Source organism: Bombina bombina, chromosome 3 (genome assembly GCF_027579735.1).
Source record: "Bombina bombina isolate aBomBom1 chromosome 3, aBomBom1.pri, whole genome shotgun sequence".
Taxonomy (NCBI): Eukaryota; Metazoa; Chordata; class Amphibia; order Anura; family Bombinatoridae; genus Bombina; species Bombina bombina.
The window spans coordinates 1,027,034,828-1,027,058,440 of NC_069501.1; the positions used below are offsets into that span (position 1 = coordinate 1,027,034,828).

At 39.2% G+C, this 23,613-nt stretch overlaps 1 protein-coding gene across 1 annotated transcript in view; it reads left to right on the plus strand.

Annotated features, from left to right (window-relative positions):
• Nucleotides 1-256: 256 nt before the first annotated feature.
• The window catches only part of LETMD1 (LETM1 domain containing 1), an 83,621-nt gene continuing 60,264 nt past the window's right edge, over nucleotides 257-23,613 (plus strand). Inside the window, exons 1-4 of the mRNA XM_053708219.1 lie at nucleotides 257-342; nucleotides 13,159-13,310; nucleotides 14,433-14,548; nucleotides 16,809-16,891. Of these exons, the coding sequence (XP_053564194.1) occupies nucleotides 263-342; nucleotides 13,159-13,310; nucleotides 14,433-14,548; nucleotides 16,809-16,891 (431 nt within the window). The 5' untranslated portion in view covers nucleotides 257-262. The remainder of the gene's footprint in view (nucleotides 343-13,158; nucleotides 13,311-14,432; nucleotides 14,549-16,808; nucleotides 16,892-23,613) is intronic.

Here is a 23,613-nt window from a genome sequence, read left to right on the forward strand (position 1 = left end):
TTGAGCGGTATACTGAAGCTGCACTATTATAAATAATATGACATTGTACAGTATTTGTAATATAAAATATTATGCACTTTCTCACTTGGATCAGGCGGTGGCGCCCGCATTCAAACCAGGTAAAACTTTCACAATATGAAACTCGAATAGACATGCCTTTAACAAAGATGGCCACCAAGACATCAACGCCATGACGAACTGGGCATGCGCTCTGTGTCGTGGTGACCTTGCTGTAGTGTCACTGTCTCTAGTCTCCTGAAACATGGCGTTGTACAGGACTAAGATGTGCCGGTGTATCCTGGAGGGAGGTAGCCGACGCTTCAAGCCATGTGTTATACTGCTGTGAGTGGACACTATGGTCATTTTGTATACACTGCAAGAGCCAGCGGCACTCATGTTCCTTAAATTGTATTGTGGCATGTTATTATAGATAGACATGGATATCTGGGCTCTTGTTGGTTAACGGTAAATCTATGGATTCACTTCCCTGAGCCGGTTTATAATGCTGCCATGAACCGTAATACTTTTTTGAAGATATACGAAACTTCTAAAGGATCTATAACACTATTAAAATAGCTTGTTTTAAACACTACATTGTTTATTAAAACGTATATAATAATTTTAGCCCAGTCATGCTTGTGCGCAGATATCTTTTGTAATAGTAAAGTGTCACTGTCTAAATTGGCAGATCTTGCAGCCCACAATAACCCACTACAAAATGTTGTCTTCCACCCACCTCAATGACAGATAAGCGGTGACGTGGATTTTAGGTAAAGGATTAATCAGAGTTTCACTGTCACCATGACAATAGAAGCTAAGATATTGTGACAGCCTCGATATTGCATGCTAGACAAAAAAAAATGGTAATGAAGTTCTCTGTAGCAGTTTGCTTATATTTGTATTATCAAAAATATTCTTTGTTTCATTATTGTATAACATACACATTCAGATGTCATATTTGAATTGTTTATGTTTGACTGTAAAGTGGTTTACAGCAACTTTTTAAATGTTCTGAAATTAGAACATCCTAAATATTTTGCTTTATAAAAGGCAATATTTTCTTATTCTTAGCTGCAATGGGATAATAACCTGGGTACTTAAAGGGACAGTCAACACCCAGGAAAACGTTATCCCGTATCTTAGATCCACAGAAAAAGATGCACCGTATCCCATCTTCAATACCACTAACGTTTTTTATTATTATCAGGTATTTGTAGAGCGCCAACAGGTTCCGCAGCGCTATGAACATAGGTGGTATATATAAAACTATTACAGGGATCAAATGGGGAGAGAGAGGGTCCTGCCGAGAGTTGCACTGTTGTAGTCGGCTCTTATGAAGGTGAACTTTTTACTTCAAAAAGGGAAGTAGGGATGATCCAGGAAGCTATAGACCAGTTAGTCTGACATCGATGGTGGGGAAGATATTTTAAGGGATTATATTGATGAGCATATTCGTGTAATCAAGATTATGAGTTCTAATCAGCATGGTTTTATGAGAAATAGATCATGTCAAACTAATCTAATTAGATTCTATGAGGAAGTAAGTAAAAATATAGATAAAGGGGAATCAGTTGATGTGATATACTTAGATTTTGCAAAGGCGTTTCATACAGTGCCACATGAGAGATTAATGCACAAAATTAAGGGACTGGGAATAGCTGAAAATGTTAGTTTATGGATAAATAACTGGATAAAAGATAGGGAGCAACGAGTAGTAGTAAATGGATCATACTCAGATTAGACAAAGGTAATCAGTGGAGTACCCCAGGGATCAGTGCTGGGCCCTATTCTTTTTAATATTTTTATAAATGACTTGGAGCTAGGATTAAATAGCGATATCTCTATTTTTGCAGATGATACTAAGTTAAGTAAGGTCATTAGGTCAGTGCAGGATGAACTTTCGTTACAAAGGGATCTGCAAAAATTAGAAGTATGGGCAGGTAAATGGAAAATGAGATTTAATACGGGAAAATGCAAGGTTCTACATTTTGGAAGTAAAAATAAGCAGGCAACGTATTATTTAAATGGGACAAGACTAAGCCAAACACAGGAGGAAAGGGATTTGGGGGTAGTAATAGATAACAAGCTAAAGATGGGTGCACAATGCAGGGCAGCAGCTTCAAAGGCTAATAAGATACTAGCTTGTATTAAAAGAGGCATTGACTCAAGGGAGGAAAGCATAATTCTGTCACTATATAAAGCCCTGGTAAGACCTCACCTTGAGTATGGAGTGCAGTTCTGGGGACCAATCGCAAAAAAAGATATTGCAGAACTAGAAAAAGTTCAGAGAAGGGCCACAAAGCTAATAAGGGGATTGGAGAATTTAACCTATGAGGAGAGGCTAGCCAAACTGGGTCTGTTTTCTTTAGGAAAAAGGCGCTTAAGAGGTGACATGATTACTTTATATAAATATATTCAAGGCCCATATACAGAGATGGCAGAAGCTCTGTTTATTCCAAGAAAATTGTTTGTGACCAGAGGTCACAATTTAAGGTTGGAGGAAAGGAAATTTACTCTCCTGCAACGGAAACGTTTTTTCACTGTAAGAGCAATAAAATTGTGGAACTCATTACCAAAGGGGAGGTAGTGAATGCCAATACCCTAGATACATTTAAAAAATATTTGGATACATTTCTGTCTATAAACAAAATTCATGGATATGATTGCTAGTATTAAATGGGTCACCTTTTAGTGGGATTATTTAAGCTTAACTGGAGCTTTTTGTATATATTTTAGATTTGTATAGGTTGAACTCGATGGACTTCGGTATTTTTTCAACCTTATCTACTATGTAACTACAAACAGCTGGCCTCATAGGCTTACATGCTATGGGGTTGTAGGGGATAGCAGTGGAGATAGGAAGGTTAGTGTAGGTTGTAAGCGTCCCTGAATAGTAGAGTCTTCAGGGAGTACTTGGAGCTTTTAAAACTAGGGGAGATTCTTGTGGAGCGAGGCAGAGAGTTCCATAAAATGGGAGCCAGTTTGGAGAAATCTTGTAGACGGGAATGTGAGGAGGTAACAAGAGAGGAGGAGAGTAGGAGATCATGAGCGAAGGGGACAGGATGGAGAGTATCTGGAGACAAGGTCTGAGATGTAGGGAGGAGCAATGCAATTGAGGGCTTTGTGTGTCAGAGTGAGAATTTTGTGTTTAATTCTGGAGGCAAGAGGAAGCCAGTGAAGGGATTGGCAGAGAGATGCGCGGCAGATGAAGAGCGATGTGCAAGGAAGATGAGCCTGGCAGAGGCATTCATTATGGATTGTAAAGGAGCTAGGCGGCAGCTAGGGAGACCAGAGAGGATAGAGTTGCAGTAGTTGAGGCGGGAAAGGATGAGAGAGTGGATTAAAATCTTTGTTGTGTCTTGTGTAAGGAAATGTCTAATTTTAGCAATGTTTTTAAGGTGGAAGTGGCAGACTTTAGCCAAGGACTGAATGTGATGAGTGAAAGAAAGATCTAAGTCAAGTGTGACCTCAAGACATCAGGCATGTGAGGTTGGGGTAATGATGGAGTTATCAACAGTTATAGAGACATGGGGGGGTGGAGATTTTGGAAAAAGGGGGGAAAATAAGGAGCACAGTTTTGGAGAGATTAAGCTTGAGGTAGTGAGAGGATATCCAAGATGAGATATGAGAGAGACAGTTAGTGACACGGGTTAGCAAGGAAGGAGATAGTTCTGGTGCTGAGAGTTAGATTTGGGTATCGTCAGCATACAAATGTTAATGAAACCCGTGGGACTTTATTAAGGAACCTAGTGAGGACGTGTAGATTGAGAAGAGAAGGGGAGAGAGGACAGAGCCTTGCGGTACCCCAACAGAAAGAAGTAACGGGGCAGAGGATACCCCAGAGAAGGCTACACTAAAGGTACGGTTAGACAGATAGGAAGAGAACCAAGAGAGAGCTTTGTCACAGATGCCGAAGGATTGGAGGGTATATAGCAAAAGAGGGTGGTCGACAGTATCAAAGGCTGCAGATAGGTCAAGGAGGATAAGTAGAGAGAAGTGGCCTTTTGATTTTGCTGTAAGTAGGTCGTTGGTAACCTTAACAATTGCTATCTCTGAGTGAAGGGGGCGAAATCCAGATTGCAGTGGGTCAAGGAGGGAGTTTAATGTAAGGAAATGGGATAGATGTGCATATACTAGCTTTTCAAGAAGCTTTGAGGCAAGAGGTAGTAGGGAAATAGGGCGGTAGTTGGAAGGGGAGGTTGGATCAAGAGAAGGTTTTTTGAGGATAGGTGTGACTAGTGCATGTTTAAGAGATGTGGGAACTATACCAGTGCTGAGGGAGAGGTTGAAGATGTGTGTTAGTATAGGGGTAAGGTTAGAAGAGAGGGAGGGGAGTAGTTGTGAGAGGATGGGGTCGAGGGGACAGGTAGTGAGGTGAGAGGATAGTATAAGGGCAGAAACGTCATCCTCTGTAACAGGGGAAAAGAGCTGAATGTACGGCTTTGTGGGTTTTGGATGATTGTGAGCTTTTGAGGGGGTGGGAGACCGGTAGTATTTTGAGAGCTGACTTAATTTCTGATGGAGTCGATTTTGTTGTTGAAGTAGCTGGCAAAATCTTGGGCTGAGAGAAAAGTTGAGGTGGGGGTGGGCGGAGAAGAGTATTGAATGTGGAGAACAGACGTTTTGGGTTTGAAGAAAGAGTAGAGATAAGAGTAGAGAAGTAATGTTGCTTATATAGCTTAAGGGCAGAATAGTAAGAGTTCATGATGAACTTATAGTGAATAAAGTCAGCAGAACTCCGAGATTTCCTCCAGTGTCGCTCAGCAGTACGGGAACATCTACGTAGGTACCGTGTCAGAGGAGTATGCCAGGGCTGAGTGTATGTTTTCCGAGCTATGGTAGGTGGGGCCAGGTTATCAAGGACTGATGTAAGGGTGGAGTTATAGTGGCAGATGGATTCATCAGGACAGGAAAAGGAGGGGATGGAAGAGAGAATAGGTTCGAGAGAGCTAGCGAGCTGTTGCTGATCTAATTACTTGATTCTTCTGTGAAGTTTAGTGTGAGGGGTAGAAGGCGTAAGAGTTGTAGGGAGGGAGGTGGTGGTCAGAAAGAGGAAAAGGTGAGTTTGTGAAGTTTGAGAGAGTGCATCAATAACTGAAAATCAGATCAAGGGAGTGACCATTTTTGTGAGTGGGAGAGTCAGTCCATTGTGACAGGCCGAAAGAGGATGTGAGTTGCAGAAGTTGTTTTGCAGAGGAGGCAGTGGGATTATCAACAGGGAGGTTGAAGTCACTGAGGATGAGGGCAGGGGTATCTGAGGAAAGGAAGTAAGGTAGCCCGGCAGCAAAGTGATCTAAAAATAGAGTTTTGGAGTCAGGGGGGCAGTATATGACTGCAACGCTTATAGAGAGGGGAGAGAATAAGTTAATCGTGTGTTTCAAATCAAGAAAAATGTGAGGGAAGAGAAGGGATGTAATTGTTGAAAGGTGCAACAAGAGGAAAGTAAAATACCAACACCACCTCCTTGTCTATTGTCAGACCTAGGAGTGTGGCTGAAGTGGAGACCCCCATGTGACAGTGCAGCAGAGGAAGCAGTGTCTGAAGGAGAGAGCCAGGTTTCTGTGAGAGCCAGAAGACAGAGAGTGGGAGATAAAGAGGTCATGGATAGAAGTGAGTTTGTTGCAATCAGAGCGAGAGTTCCATAGTGCACAAGTGAACGGGGTGGTGGCTTTAGATGCAAGAAGAATAAGATTAAGGTTACCAGAGTTTTGTTTTTGAAGTCTATTGAAGGGCACACATGTATGTGCAAGGCTAGGAAGTTGTGGGGGACCAGGATTAGGGGAGATGTCGCCAGCAGCTAGTATGAGCAAGAGGGAGTGTGACAGGAGATGCGGATTTGCAGTAGTGAGACTTTTTGTGATGAGTTGCAAGGGGGAGAGAGAGTCTTTAGGAATGTGTGTTCATGAGTACAAAAGTAAGGTGAGGTTAAGAGAGATGGGCTAATGAGCAGTGCAGGTCGTGAGGGGTAAGGAGTAATTGAGTAAAGTAGTTTGTTAAACAGACAAAAGGTGGCAAAAAGGGATATTAAGATATTGTGCATTTTTTACAAAATAGTCAAACAGTGGGTAAAATATAGTATTAAAACAGAGCAAAAGGGATCTAAAGTCCCTATAGGAGGCGCTAAAAGCAGTGATAGTTTCCTAAGAAATACAATAACTCTAATATCACAAAACAGATAAGATAATCCTAGTAAACAATAGACAAGCTCTTGTTGATATTAACACCACAAAACCTAGGACCACCTAGTAAGCTAAACGCAGCAAAATGCTATAAATGGTATATACCGTGTATACATGCACAAGTGATACTAGGAAAAAAAAGGTTAATAAATGTTATAGTGGGGTCAAAATGGCTGTAAATCTCTTAAAAATGAAAGTAAATTACTCATACAGAACCAGTCCCTTGAAGGGACAATGTAAACAGTCAATCCCAAAGAAAGTCTTTTTGGTGTGGTATGGATCCTGGGTGATGATGAAAACTTGTATGATGTCCGTTTCAGAACAGGCAGCACTCTAACGTCACCGTAAGTGATGAGGCAATACTAATATGTAGTAAAGGAAAGAGGCGCCGTATGTGTGAATCAGTATAACAAACTGGATGAAAGCACACAGAAGACACAGGGTACTCACATGGTATGAAGGCACCCTCTTGTGCCAATAGGAGCAGGCTGGGGGTGACTGCACCATCGTATCCAGTACATTGCCCTGGTTCAGCTAGCTGGTCTGCTGTTGAAAACCAGCCTGCTTCTATTGGCACAAGAGGGTGCCTTCATACCATGTGAGTACCCTGTGTCTTCTGTGTGCTTTCATCCCGTTTGTTATACTGATTCACACATACAGCGCCTCTTTCCTTTCCTTTGTTATATATACTATTAAAACAGAACTTGCCTTACCCCTTGTCCAATCTTTCTTGAATTCTTGTATAATTCGTTGTGCCTCACTTATAAATGTTCACTTAAGAGATGTGAACAGATGATCTTACACTATTGCTATCGAACCTGCATTGCTAACCCCTGCATTGCTTTCCTCATAGCAGTGTTAAATTTATAGGCCAGAGCATTCAGCAGAATGCAATAAATTAAGTAATGACCTGATCGAAGACAGTCAAAGGCCAATTGGGAAAATTTGATTCAGGGTGAGATAAGTTAAAAATAACAGACAATAGAATTTGGGGGAGGCTGTGGTTAAACCATTCGTAAAATTTATAAATTTAGGAATTAAAACAAGTATTTGCAAGGTTTGAACATCACATAGATAAAGACAAGATATCAGCAGGGTAAATACATAATGAATTTTACAGACAAATGCAAAAAGAGAGGCTTGCATTACAGATGACACAAAAAAACAGGGAAATTGGCAGGATTTGAATGCACGGACCAATTCACATACCAAAGAGAGACTTGTAGTACAAATGACACAAAAAACAGGAAAATTAGCAGGATTTGAATACAGGGACCAATTCACATACCAAAGAGAGACTTGTAGTATAAATGACACAAAAAACAGGGAAATTGGCAGGATTTGAATGCAGAAAAACAGGGAGTTTGGCAGGATTTGAATGCAGGGACCAATTCACATACCAAAGAGAGACTTGTAGTACAAATGACACAAAAGACAGGGAAATTGGCAGGATTTGAATGCAGGGACCAATTCACATACCTGAAAGCAGAAGAGAGAGTCAGTTAACTCCGCATTCCTTAGTAGATGTCAATAGGCAGTTTGTTAGTTAGTAAACAGCAGTGTGGTGAGTATTGTGTAATTCTTGTATAATTCATTGTGCCTCACTTATAAATGTTCACTTAAGAGATGTGAACAGATGATCTTACAACTTTATATGTCTAATCATCGAAAGCCCATACAGTTTTCAGAGGTAGATATGGCCACCAAACTCCTCCCCCTCCTCAGTCCCCTTTTTTTTAAATTCAATCCTCGTTCACAGGGACGCATGCGCAATATAATTTTAGTCCGCTCGTTATTAGAAATAGAAAGTGTCGCTGTGAACGCGTGTAAAGAATCTAGCCAAGGATTTGATTCTGATTGGCGGATGACTTTAAGAAGAAGCCTCCTACGTAACGGTGGGGGGAGTTTGGCGGCCATATCTACCGCTGAAAACTGTATGTTCTTTCGAAGATTAGACACATAACGTTAGTGGTATTGAAGATGGGATGCGACGCAGGCGCATTTTTTTTTTTTTTTTTTTTTTGTGGATCTAAGGTATGGGATAAAGTTTTCCTGGGTGTTGACTGTCCCTTTAACTGTAGGTTTATTCTATGACTTCTAATATTATTTGAATTATTAAACATACCGGAGATGATTATAATATGAAGCATACAACATATAGTCATCACTTGCTTGCCACGCTGTTTATTTTGGCATGCCTAGTATTGCTTGCTTCTAAACCCCCTGGGGCAGGAAACTCAAGTAAATATATCTGACAATTACAACAGCTAGATAGCAAAAACAGATGCAGGAACTACAAATTCAATGCTGTATCTTCAATTTAATTAATACATGGCAGTAGTACCATAATAGCAAAGTTTTGGAGCTCCCGCCCCTTCCTCATTCTCAGTCAACAGCTAGAAACTGGCTTATTTTTTTTAGCACTCACTGATAAAATATAGAACATTACACTCAAAATGTATATAAAAAAATATCTCTGCTGCACCTGCTGACGGATTTTTTTTTTTTTATATACCTAATAATTTAATATAACATAGTGTGCAGTACAACTGCCTTTAAAGTGATTGTAAAGTTTAATGAATAAGTGCCGGTATCTAAAACTAATCTTAAAAACAGGGACACTTTCATTCATTAAACTTTAGAATAAATCAATAAAGCTTCTTTTTTAAAATACTTACTTTTCTTTATGGTAAACAGACCGGCTATCCGCTGCCCGCATCTCCTGCTGTAGTTAGCACAGCGATGACGAATCCGGCCTCCTCCAATCGTTGCTTGCCTCCTTTGGCGTCCAGCTTGCGGGGCCAGGCAACGAATGGAGGAAGCCAGATTCCTCATCGCTGTGCTAATTACAACAGGAGATGTAGACGGAGGATAGCCGGTCTGTTTACCATAAAGAAAGGTAAGTATTTTAAAAATGAGGCTTCATTGTAAAGTTTAATGAATGAAAGTGCCCTTTTTTAACATTAGTTTTAGATACAGGGCACTTATTCATTAAACTTTTAGACGTTTTATTTGCTAGCCTTTTCCAGCATTATTATTGAAGCCACAGGTACATAATGCTTTCTTTATAAGACGGGAAAAAAATACAGACTATTTTTTTTTTTTTTTGGTTTAGAACAATTTTACAGAAATATCTATATAGATAAGAAACTATACTATGCTGTTAGTGGCAGAGGCATAGTATGTGTGTGTGTGTGTGTATGTATGCGTATGTTTGTGTGTGTATATATATATATATACACACACACACACACACACACACATATATATATATATATATATATATATATATATATATGTGTGTGTATGTGTATATATATATATATATATATATACACACACATACATACATACATACACACACACACACACACACACACACACACACACACACACACTTGTTTGCAAATGTTTAGGCACCCCTGACAATTTCCATGATTTTTTAATTTATAAATAATTGGGTATTTGGATCAGCAATTTCATTTTGATCTATCAATTAACTGAAGGACACAGTAATATTTCAGTAGTGAAATTAGGTTTATTGGATTAACAGAAAATGTGCAATATGCATCCAAACGAAATTAGACAGGTGCATAAATTTGGGCACCCTTGTCATTTTGTTGATTTGAATACCTGTAACTACCTAGCACTGATTAATTGGAACATGCAATTGGTTTGGTGAGCCCATTAAGCCTTGAACTTCATAGACAGGTGCATCCAATCATGAGAAAAGGCATTTAAGGTGGCCAATTGCAAGTTGTTGTTATCTTTGACTCTCCTCTGAAGAGTGGCAACATGGGGGCCTCAAAACAACTCTCAAATGACCTGAAAACAAAGATTGTTCAACATTATGGTTTAGGGGAAGGCTACAAAAAGCTATTGCAGAGATTTAAGCTGTCAATGTCCTTTGTGAGGAACCACAGGCACAGTTCTTGTTAAGGCCAGAAGTGGCAGGCCAAGTAAAATATCGGAGAGGCAAAGGCAAAAGATGGTGAGAACGGTCAAAAACAGCCCACAGACCAGCTCCAAAGACCTACATCGTCATCTTGCTGCAGATGGTGTCACTGTGCATCGTTCAACAATTCAGCGCACTTTGCACAAGTTGAAGCTGTATGAGAGAGTGATGCGGAAGACGCATTTTCTGCACACATGCCACAAACAGTCGCTTGAGGTATGCAAACGCACATTTGGACAAGCGAGCTTCATTTTGGAAGAAGGTGCTGTGGACTGATAAAACAAAGATTGAGTTATTTGATCATAACATGGGGCGTTATACATGGCGGCAAAAGAACACAGCGTTCCAAGACAAACACTTATTACCCACAGTAAAATTTGGTGGATGTTCAATCATGCTGTGGGGCTGTGTGGGCAGTGCCGGTACTGGGAATCTTGTTAAAGTTAAGGGTCGCATGGATTCCACTTAATAGCAGCAGATACTTGAGAAAAATGTTGAGGAATCAGTCACAAAGTTAAAGTTATGCCGGGGCTGGATATTTCAACAAGACAACGACCCAAAACACTGCTCAAAATCTACTCTGGCATTTATGCAGAGGAACAAGTACAATGTTCCATCCCAGACCTGAATATCATTGAAAATCTGGGGGGTGATTTGAAGCAGGCTGCCCATGCCCGGCAACTATCAACCCTAACTGAACTGGAGATGTTTTGCAAGGATGAATGGTCCAAAATACCTTCATCCAGAATCCAGACACTCATTACAGGCTATAGAAAGCGCCTAGAGGCTGTTATTTCTGCTAAAGGAGGCTCTACTAAATATTGATGCAACATTTTTGTTGGGGTGCCCAAATTTATGCATCTGTCTAATTTCGTTTGGATGCATATTGCACATTGCACACTTTCTGTTAATCCAATAAACCTCATTTTACTACTGAGATATTATTGTGTCCTTCAGTTATTTGATAGATCAAAATGAAATTGCTGATCCAAACACCCAATTATTTATAAATGAAAATCATGGAAATTGTCAGGGGTACCTAAACTTTTGCATACAACTATATATATATATATATATATATATATATATATATATATATATATATATATACAGTATATAATCTCGAAATTTCAGTTCATAAGCTCCATAATGTTACTCGCCACTTCTGATCCTGCCCACACCACACCCACTACTCCACCCACTCTTTGCATATTTTTAGCTATTGTGAAACACATTATTGTGCATTTAATTTTTTTTTTTTTTATAACTTAAATTAAATAATGCTACATACAGTAATAGATTAACAAAAATAAGTTCATAGCAGATAGCAACATCAACTTGGTGGTTCTGGTTAAAGGGACACTGTACCCAAAATATTTCTTTTGTGATTCAGATTGAGCATGAAATTTTAAGCAACTTTTCTAATTTTACTCCTATTATCAATTTTTCTTCGTTCTCTTGCTATCATTATTTGAAAAAGAAGGCATCTAAGCTTTTTTTTGGTTTCAGTACTCTGGACAGCACTTTTTTAGGACAAGGACAACCCAGGTTGTTCACCAAAAATGGGCCGGCATTGAAACTTACATTCTTGCATTTCAAATAAAGATACCAAGAAAATGAAGACAATTTGATAATAGGAGTAAATTAGAAAGTTGCTTAAAATTTCATGCTCAATCTGAATCACGATAGAAAAAATGTGGGTACAGTTTCCCTTTAAGACAACAGCTGGATAGAAATAGGAAGTTGTTGAAGTGAGAGGGAGTGGAAAAAGAGAGTGCTGACATTCATGGAAGGTCATAGCAGACCTGGAGATTTTCTTTTAATAATTACAATCTCTCCCTTCTCTCTCTTTCTTTCTCCCCTCACTTCTCTCTTCAATCTCTTTTTACCCTCTACCTTATCTCTCAGACCATATCTTCTTGTTACACTCTTTCTTATATCTTTTTACTTTCTTTTTATTCTCTCCACTCTCTAGTAAAGCTATCTTCTCCACTTTTTCTCTCTCTCTTTCTCTCTCTCTCTTTCTCCCTCTTTCTCTTTCTCTTTCTCCCTCTTTCTCTTTCTCTCTTTCTTTCTCTCTTTCTTTCTCTTTCTCTCTCTTTTTCTTTCTCTCTCTTTTTCTTTCTCTCTTTCTCTTTCTCTCTCTCTCTCTCTCTCTCTCTCTCTCTCTCTCTCTCTCTCTCTCTCTCTCTCTCTCTCTCTCTCTCTCTCTCTCTCTCTCTCTCTCTCTCTCTCTCTCTCTCTCTCTCTCTCTCTCTCTCTCTCTCTCTCTCTCTCTCTCTCTCTCTCTCTCTCTCTCTCTCTCATATTAGGGGTGCAATAGTGCTACGTTTAGTTTAACACTAGCATAGTATTCAATAAATACTGTACCTGTAAAATAATGACACTTACTGTAGTACAATTTGCCAGACTATAACACAGAGACACAGATTGCACTGTAATGCTGTAAACAGAGTGAACTAAGCATAACAAAATGGTACCAGTCACTTTTCTCACAGTCTCACAAAGATTACAGCACTGTTTCAAAATCCTTGGAGATGAACTTCTGCTCCACAAAGCGCTGTATTAGCGGAGCGCTGTAAAGTGAAGGGCTGAGAAGTGAGGTATACCTGTATCCCAAAATGTGTGTTTGTCAATACTGCAATAGGAGTGTACATTTTGCATATGTGCTAACTTTGCTACTTACAACACGCCACCAGACTTTGGATCGTGAGTGAATGTTGATTCAACATTCACTCACTAACTTTCACTCGCCACCATTAAATTTCCACTCGCCAATAGCTAGTAAAGAGTTGAAATTTTTATATATATATGTTCCCTGTATTATAGGATCATCTGCGGTAAGAAAGGCGTGACTGTCATTTGTTTATGGTAGGTGACTGAGTTTGTAAATAGTCAGTTTGTAGTGGTACTGTGCAATGTATATTCTTGATTACACATTCTAATTGCACATGCATCTATTATAATACAAAAAAAGGAAATTTTAAACGTTCTCAGTATACTCCATACATTTTATGTTCACAGGTATCAACCTTGCCATTTATCTACAAGTACGAAACCAAAAAACATGTTCTCCTTGATTGCTTCAAAAGCCAAGTATGCCAATGAAAAATACGAGCAGTTTTTGGAAAGAAAGTTTCCAAACTTTTTTTTATTGTATTCAACCTTTATGAAAGGTAAGTGTTATTGAATGTGTTACTTAAGACAATATGCTAATTTTGTAGACCAGGAGTTTTGCATGCTATTAGTGTTTTGCCACTTACAGAGCTATTTAAATATACTTTTTTATTAAAGGGACAGTGTACTGTAAAATGTCCAATGACTTGTTAAACCAGCTGCAGAGTATAAAATTTATGGGGAATGGTTTCTTTAGGTATATTTTTGTATATGACTGTCATGTCATGCAGTGCTATATTGTGCTAGGCTTGTCTCCCCACATACAGAAATGCAGAGAACGCACTTTTTAGAAGAATAGCAAAAAAATCTCCCATTTTATAAAATTGACTAGATATTTTGCAGCGCTTGAAGATCATTTTAGATGATCTCACCTTAGTGGAGATCTTTAGTTTATCAGGGCCTTGGAGAGAACAATTGGAAATTTACATTTTATTACTTATCTCTTCTACCGGGAGTGTAATTTCTTCTACTATCTATAATCAAAAAGCTTTTCTATAGCCAATACTTAAGTATAGAAACTTTCAGTATGGGTAGGGATACAACAGGCAAAATCATCTACATCAAATGCTGATATAAACATAAATGATCTATTTGTACATAATTGAATATACTCCTGGGGTAAACTGTCCCTTTATGGGACCAAAAATCCATATGTATATAAATCTATATATCTTGCTTTGCTTTATCATTCCAAGTAATGTACGCTCATCAAACAATATAAACAAAATACATTTATTGATAAGGTAACATTTCTGGGCCATTCACCCCTTCCTCAGACATTATTGAATAAGAAAGACGTGGAATATAAAGATAATAAACACACTACTCCCAGAATACAGAAAAATTACTATTTAGTTGCTAAGCTAACGGCCAATGTAAATTAACATATAAATGGAACCTGCAAAATAAAGTATTTAGAATACAGCATTAGTCAAAAATCAGAATATAGGAGACTGTAGATCCAATATACAAAGACTGTAATAGTACTAAACGCTGAACATTCATTATGGCCCTTTTTTTATAAAAAAAAAAAAAAGTTTTATTTAAAATATATTATAAGAAGAGGTTTCATGTTACCAAAATAAAAAAAGTCCGATATCTTCATTAAAACTACTTACCAGGATTTCGAATGTTGTTGTCCGAGGCAAAGGAGGTAGGACTTATCAAGAGAAAAATGAAGTACCAAGGACTACAATTTCACCAGCTGCCTTACAGGGAAATGGAGAAACTAAGACAGGTATGTGTTGTATGTAATGTGGGTGGGTGATTTTTATTTAGCTTGGTATGCAGATATAAGTGAATGCATTTTAAGACAGTTTTTTTAGACATTTTGTTTTTAACCCTAATGTAGAACAATTGAGTAAGGTGGAGTAGTTTATTCTTACAATAAGGGGCTTAATTGTGAAGCTGCATTACGAGCTCTTCTGGTGCCACGGAGGCGGCGGATTATAATCACCCGAGACTGATCAGATTGGGGTAATTAATAACCCCTGCTTTCACTTAATTGGTTGCTTTGGGGATGCGGGCGGGATTGCACAAAAGAGTTCTTGTGCAATATTAAAGATCATACTTTGTATATTTCTGTGTATCTTTTACATCTTAAATTGCACATTTTATTTTCTCTTTTGTAAAATAAAATGCAGCTTCAGAAAGTTGGAGGGACAGGGCAGGGTGTGTTCCCTGGGCTGAGCAGGGGAGTAAACAGGGTATGTCTGAAACTTCTTCTGAAATGTTGTAAGCATTTTAAACAAGCTGGTCTTACTGATTTTTCTCGCCAGCTGTATGCAGGTGAAGTTTGTCAAAAATTTACTATACACTTATTTAACTGATGAAAAGGTAATATATACTAAACTAAGTTAAATTATAGTGAAAGCACTTCAGTTTAATATGTAACTGGGGCAAACTGAGCCTTTATATCAACTCCAGGTGTTCTTCAGTTACTGTCTCTCTCCCCTGTAAAATTTTGTATTGCAGAGAGCTTTATTACTTTCTATGGAAGGCATCTCTCATCTTTCTGGGACTCTCTGGGACCAGTTTCCTGCCATTTTTCTTCTAGAATTCATCGAGTTCAGCCCCTGTGGAGTCTGCACTATATAATTTTTTCCCCCAAACTATAGAATCTGCTTATCGGGCCTGTAGAAAGTAATGAAGCTCTCTTCATTACTTTCAGTTTTATTTTAAAAAGAAGAAATACAAAGTAATTTGTAAAATATACACATAAATATACAAAGTATGATCCTAATTAGTTACACAGAAACTGTGAAAGCATAATCTGATTTTGTAAAATTACAATTCAAAATACACTGCTGTATACTAAATAAAATACAAAATCTGAAATGTAAAGTAATATAAAATACAAAACACGAAGTAAATGCAGCAGAACTGTCATGTCAAGCAATGCTATATTGCACAGGGAATGCCCCTTGGAAAAGTATAGCAAAATCTGCATTTTAAGCATTTCACTAGGGATCTTGCAGTGCTGGAGGATCATTTAGATCTCACCTGAGATCTTTAGGCTCTAAGAAAAAACATTAACTGTAAAGGGACATATTAGTCAAAACTGAAGAGTGCATGCGTGCGTTTCAGTTTTGAATGGAGACATTTCTGCAATTCTTCTAGTTAAACTTTCACTGTTTCAGTGGTATACGACCTGTACACCAGCATTCAAACGCCATGTCTGCTTATTGAGTAGGTTGAAGCTTGTATAACATATTAAAGGGACATTACACTGCTGTGTACAACTACAGTAGTATGGTTACTACTCACCATGCTACTGTTTTCCCTCCTGCACCTGCAGCTCTATTTAAAGTTGTTCTCCTATTTTAACTTATTACAGAATCCAGCTGGTAAACTTTAGTATTTTATACTGGATGCCGCCATCTTGTATCATGTCACAGAAGCAGTGCGCTTTTACACATCTGTGATGTCGCTGGGTTTTTCACAGCTTCCCTCACAATAGAGAGCAGAAGTATTTTTGCTCAGTTTAAAAGTTGCGTAACGAATATAAGCTCCAAGATGGCGGCTCCCAGTGTGAAGATCTTCACTGACTAAGATAAGAGATTTACTTTGAAAAGAGCTGCAGGCACAGGAGGAAAAACAATAGCATGGCGAGTAGTAACCATATTACTGTAATTGTACCCAACAGTTTAATATCCCTTTAAGTCCTCAATAACACAACACATGCCACAGCTAGCTCTCTGTGCAGGCGCCTGGGCTTTGCACAGCATGTGTGCATATGGCACTGGAACAGGTAGCCTTTACAGGAGGCATGCTTGGTAATGCAAGTATATTGAAAAATGCTTTGAAGAAGAACATTTCAATTTTGACTATTACGTTTCTTTAATAAAAGATCAATTATAGAGACATTTGTACATCTTATACTTTCTCTTACTGGTTGTTGTCTGTATGTCTCTAGAACATTCTCTTATTTTCTTTTACGTCACCCATTGCGTTCATTAATTTGTTTCTATTTTGTTTGTCTCCTTTTTCACATTTAGTTTCGAAGAGATATTATAAAAGCTGCACCTGTGGTTATCATTTCCATTCCTCCTTTTGCTAACTACCTTGTGTTCCTCCTGATGTAAGTATATGCGCAGAGCTGATTCTGAAAGTGCTCAATTAAAGGGGCTGTCTTCTTGATTTTTTTTATTGTTTAAAAAGATAGATAATGTCTTTGCTACCCATTCCTCAGCTTTTCACAACCAACATTGTTAAATTAATATACTTTATAACGTCTAAACCTCTAAATGTCTGACTGTTTCTAAACCTTTGCAGGCAACCTCTTATCTCTGTGCATTTTATAAGCTTTTTACAACCAAACAGTGCTAGTTCATGTATGTCATATAGATAACATTGTGCTCACTCCCATGGATTTATGCATGAACCAGCACTAATTGAGCTAAAATGCAAGTTTGTAAATAGCAATAAGATAAGGGGGCAGTCTGCAGAGGTAAAAAGTATATTAAAGGGACTTGAAACCCAAACATTTTCTTTAATGATTCAGATGAAGAATTTAAAAAAAGTTTCCAATTTACTTTTATTATCAGATTTGCTTTGTTCTCTTGTTCTTTGTTGAAGAGATATCTAGACAGGTAGCGTGCACATGCTTGGAGCACTACAATGTTTATCAACCTGCGGTCCTCAAGTACCCCCAACAGGTCAGGTTTTGATTATAGCTAAACTAGAGCACAGGTGAAATCATCAGCTGATCAGTAACCATGGTAACTAACCTGCTTTCAACAATCAGCTGATTATTTCACCTGTGCTCTAGTTCAGCTATAATAAAAACCTGGCCTGTTTGGGGGTACTTGAGGACTGCGGTTAACAAACACTGCACTACATGACAGGAAATAGTGCTGCCATATAGTACTGCAGACACGTGTACACTCCTGAACTTACCTTCTTGCTTTTCAACAAAGGATAACAAGAAAACTAAGAACATTTTGATAATATAAGGAACATTTTTCAAAAAAATGAATGCGCCTCCCTAATATCACTAAACAGTGGGAATACTGAAGTGAAATAGCATGTAAACGTGATATTCTATAATCAAAATTACATACAGAATATAAACAGCAATATCAACAAGAATGGATTAGTGTCAGTCACAGGTATCCAATGGCAGGAGCCAGGGATGTAGTAGATGACAATCCAAATTAATTACAATCCAAATAGAATCCCCAAAAAATCAGATAGATGTGCGGTGTCTTCCCCAGACCACAACAGGATAGGAGCCAAAAGCACTGTAATAGCAAAAAAAGAAGAACAAGAGAAGGCGCCACAATGGTGCAATATCATACGGCTGTGTGAAAGGTATATGCAAGATTAATCACATTATACTCACTTAAAAGGTGCCAGATAGGCGCGCTGAACTATCACAAGCTGTTCAGAAAGCTCTCACAGGCGTGTATGCTGCTCCCACGTCTCAGGCAAAATCTCAGCAAATGGGTAACAAATAACGCTGCTAACACAGCTAAGGATCCCCAAATCGTCCGATGCCAAATGAGATTGTAGCAGATAAAGAAATAAGCGTGTCACTTATGTGTCAAAATACAATAAACTTTCTTAAAAGTTTCAAGCAATTGATCAGTTCACAATGCGTTTCCCAGTCTCACCTGAGGAAGCAGTCCATGTGTAGAGTGGGAAACACGTTGTTTAAAATTGTATTTTCTACCTAAACCATGAAAGAAAAATGTTGGGGTTCATGTCCCTTTAATGCTATAATAAAAACAGGTGGGCTCTTTTAACCCTCATTTAACTTATTATAACTGAATCGTTTAAAGTAAATGTAAACTTGAATGCACCGATCCTCCCCCACAGCTCCTGCTTTCTATAGCAAATCGATTACGAATCCGGCTTCCTCCAATCGTGTACCCCCTTTGGCGTCCAGCTCATGGGGCAACGCAACGATTAGAGGATGCAGGATTCGTTCTTACATAAATGATGTCGTCTTTTATATAGGTGGCGAGAGTCCACAAGCTAGTTACTGATGGGATGTAATAGCCAAGATGTGGAAGTCCACGAGTAACTATAGGGGGAGGGATAAAGTAAAAAAGTAAGCATTGAAATAAGCAGAGATATAACGAATGCTGCATATAGCTTTCTAACAAAAAATGAAAAACACAGGGCGATTTTGGGGTGGAGTTTTATCCCCAAACATGTAAAGACATGCCTTTTTTTTTTTTCTTTTTCTTTTTCAGACATGCTAAGACATAGAAAGATATATTTAAAACTCAAACAAACCTGTTTTGCAGCTATAATATATAAGGAGCACTAAACAACCGATTAAAGGTGAATATATATATATATAGAGCCAAGAGAGAGTAAAATATAGGGGCGCTTAGTGAGAAGAGCTAATTATACGTGCATATGGAGAGAAGCTATAGTGATTAAAAAGGTCACAATATAGGACCGCTAGACAATGTATTAGGGAAGGAAAAATATTTAAAAAACAAATGCATATATAGAGCTCTCACTGTATACAGAAAAATATATCAAATATCAAAAGCTATCTATAGCATAGATGCACTAATCTAGCAGATAGTTATATTGTGCTAAAACACCACCGGTGACAGTAATAGTTCACAATGCATACAATCAATACATGCAAATACAAAAGAAAATCCACAAAAGATACATGCAAATAGAGTCCATAAATGATACTATGTGCAAAAAGGGTGGAAATCCCAAAGTGGCGGATCACACTGTCCCCTCAGGGGGTTCTACTTACTCTCCTTAACCTCAATCTGTATGAGGTAAGTGTCGCGTAGGGTAAGTAGAGTGTCCTTCTTTGTAGTGGCGAGTATCCTTAGGCTTGTTGCTGTCTCCCAGAACTTTCACTCACATGGATGGAATGAGAAGAGCAGAAAGACAATAATAGTGCAACCCCGTTTTTATGGTCTAAATGCACAATATTATATAGAATAACACTCACACTAGGCAACCTCAAATCTATATGAGGTATTTTATTGGCATAATACGATAAAACCAGGTAATGGCAAGACCATAGTAGTAAGCAATTGCAGTATCCGCTTTTTGAGGACGGTTTTAACATACATACAAATGCGATACAGATCATAAGCCAGAAAATGGCATCAATAACATAGTACATAAAAGTCCTAGAAGTCCTATATATATATATAAGCTTTACTTAAAAAGTGCCTAATCCATAGCTGAGAGTGTCTTTGTTAAAATAGATACATTTTCATACTTACCTTTAAGACGCCCATCAACATATAGCAGACAGCTAAACCAGTACTGAAACATATCAGCAGAGGTAATGGTACAAGACTATATTTTCAATCTATAAAGGGAGGCAGCAGATGAATCCCTGCAACCGATTTACAGAGAGCCTTATGAAAAGTTTTCCCATAGGCAAAAACATGTTATCATCAAGCAATACTTCCTTCACATCCCTCAAGACAAATACTGCACTTAGAGAGGAACTGGGCTTCAATATGCTTAGAAGCACCTTTCACTGAAGAAATCAAGCACATCATGCTTCACCACCTCCTAAGGAGGCAAAGTTTGTTAAAGTGAGGTATGAGTGAGGTGTATTTATATGCAATTGAGGTTTGGGAAACTTTGCCCCCTCCTGGTAGGAATTTATATCTCATCAGTAAATAGCTTGTGGACTCTCGCCACCTATATGAAATAAATGGGCTGACTCTTCAGCTTTACATTCCTGCTTTTTTAAATAAAGATAGCAAGAGAACGAAGAAAAAATAATAGGAGTAAATTAGAAAGTTGCTTAAAATTGCATGCTCTATCTGAATCATTAAAGAAAAAATTTGGGTTTAGTGTGCCTTTCAGATTATTATTATTTGATACTGGTCTTTAACTCATTAAAGTTTACAATCACTTTAAATTTGCCTGTCTAATGTATGATTATGCAAACACATTTCTTTATAATTTGGCAGTTTTACAGGTACAATCAGTGACTGTAAGTGTTGGAAATTTTAAGTAACTTTACTGAATATTTTAGTTAATTGTTGGGGAAAAGGGTCTATTTCTCCAACATAGGTGTGTCCGGTCCACGGCGTCATCCTTACTTGTGGGATATTCTCTTCCCCAACAGGAAATGGCAAAGAGCCCAGCAAAGCTGGTCACATGATCCCTCCTAGGCTCCGCCTACCCCAGTCATTCTCTTTGCCGTTGTACAGGCAACATCTCCACGGAGATGGCTTAGAGTTTTTTAGTGTTTAACAGGAAGGTCAATTCATGACCACGGTGGATTTAAAGGATGCGTATCTACATATTCCTATCCACAAGGAACATCATCGGTTCCTGAGGTTCGCATTCCTGGACAAACATTACCAGTTCGTGGCGCTTCCTTTCGGATTAGCCACTGCTCCAAGGATTTTCACAAAGGTACTAGGGTCCCTTCTAGCTGTGCTAAGACCAAGGGGCATTGCTGTAGTACCTTACTTGGACGACATTCTGATTCAAGCGTCGTCCCTTCCTCAAGCAAAGGCTCACACGGACATTGTCCTGGCCTTTCTCAGATCTCACGGATGGAAAGTGAACGTGGAAAAGAGTTCTCTATCTCCGTCAACAAGGGTTCCCTTCTTGGGAACAATAATAGACTCCTTAGAAATGAGGATTTTTCTGACAGAGGCCAGAAAAACAAAACTTCTAGACTCTTGTCGGATACTTCATTCCGTTCCTCTTCCTTCCATAGCTCAGTGCATGGAAGTGATCGGGTTGATGGTAGCGGCAATGGACATAGTTCCTTTTGCACGCATTCATCTAAGACCATTACAACTGTGCATGCTCAGTCAGTGGAATGGGGACTATACAGACTTGTCTCCGAAGATACAAGTAAATCAGAGGACCAGAGACTCACTCCGTTGGTGGCTGTCCCTGGACAACCTGTCACGAGGGATGACATTCCGCAGACCAGAGTGGGTCATTGTCACGACCGACGCCAGTCTGATGGGCTGGGGCGCGGTCTGGGGATCCCTGAAAGCTCAGGGTCTTTGGTCTCGGGAAGAATCTCTTCTACCGATAAATATTCTGGAACTGAGAGCGATATTCAATGCTCTCAAGGCTTGACCTCAGCTAGCGAGGGCCAAGTTCATACGGTTTCAATCAGACAACATGACAACTGTTGCGTACATCAACCATCAGGGGGGAACAAGGAGTTCCCTGGCGATGGAAGAAGTGACCAAAATCATTCTATGGGCGGAGTCTCACTCCTGCCACCTGTCTGCTATCCACATCCCAGGAGTGGAAAATTGGGAAGCGGATTTTCTGAGTCGTCAGACATTGCATCCGGGGGAGTGGGAACTCCATCCGGAAATCTTTGCCCAAGTCACTCAGCTGTGGGGCATTCCAGACATGGATCTGATGGCCTCTCGTCAGAACTTCAAAGTTCCTTGCTACGGGTCCAGATCCAGGGATCCCAAGGCGGCTCTAGTGGATGCACTAGTAGCACCTTGGACCTTCAAACTAGCTTATGTGTTCCCCAGGCTGGTAGCCAGGATCAATCAGGAGAGGGCGTCGGTGATCTTGATAGCTCCTGCGTGGCCACGCAGGACTTGGTACGCAGATCTGGTGAATATGTCATCGGCGCCTCCTTGGAAGCTACCTTTGAGACGAGACCTTCTTGTTCAGGGTCCGTTCGAACATCCGAATCTGGTTTCACTCCAGCTGACTGCTTGGAGATTGAACGCTTGATCTTATCGAAGCGAGGATTCTCAGATTCTGTTATCGATACTCTTGTTCAGGCCAGAAAGCCTGTAACTAGAAAGATTTACCACAAAATTTGGAAAAAATATTTCTGTTGGTGTGAATCTAAAGGATTCCCTTGGGACAAGGTTAAGATTCCTAGGATTCTATCCTTCCTTCAAGAAGGATTGGAAAAAGGATTATCTGCAAGTTCCCTGAAGGGACAGATTTCTGCCTTGTCTGTGTTACTTCACAAAAAGCTGGCCGCTGTGCCAGATGTTCAAGCCTTTGTTCAGGCTCTGGTTAGAATTAAGCCTGTTTACAAACCTTTGACTCCTCCTTGGAGTCTCAATTTAGTTCTTTCAGTTCTTCAGGGGGTTCCGTTTGAACCCTTGCATTCCGTTGATATTAAGTTATTATCTTGGAAAGTTTTGTTTTTAGTTGCAATTTCTTCTGCTAGAAGAGTTTCAGAATTATCTGCTCTGCAGTGTTCTCCTCCTTATCTGGTGTTCCATGCAGATAAGGTGGTTTTACGTACTAAACCTGGTTTTCTTCCAAAAGTTGTTTCTAACAAAAACATTAACCAGGAGATTATCGTACCTTCTCTGTGTCCGAAACCAGTTTCGAAGAAGGAACGTTTGTTGCACAATTTGGATGTTGTTCGCGCTCTAAAATTCTATTTAGATGCTACAAAGGATTTTAGACAAACATCTTCCTTGTTTGTTGTTTATTCCGGTAAAAGGAGAGGTCAAAAAGCAACTTCTACCTCTCTCTCTCTTTTTGGATTAAAAGCATCATCAGATTGGCTTACGAGACTGCCGGACGGCAGCCTCCCGAAAGAATCACAGCTCATTCCACTAGGGCTGTGGCTTCCACATGGGCCTTCAAGAACGAGGCTTCTGTTGATCAGATATGTAGGGCAGCGACTTGGTCTTCACTGCACACTTTTACCAAATTTTACAAGTTTGATACTTTTGCTTCTTCTGAGGCTATTTTTGGGAGAAAGGTTTTGCAAGCCGTGGTGCCTTCCATTTAGGTGACCTGATTTGCTCCCTCCCTTCATCCGTGTCCTAAAGCTTTGGTATTGGTTCCCACAAGTAAGGATGACGCCGTGGACCGGACACACCTATGTTG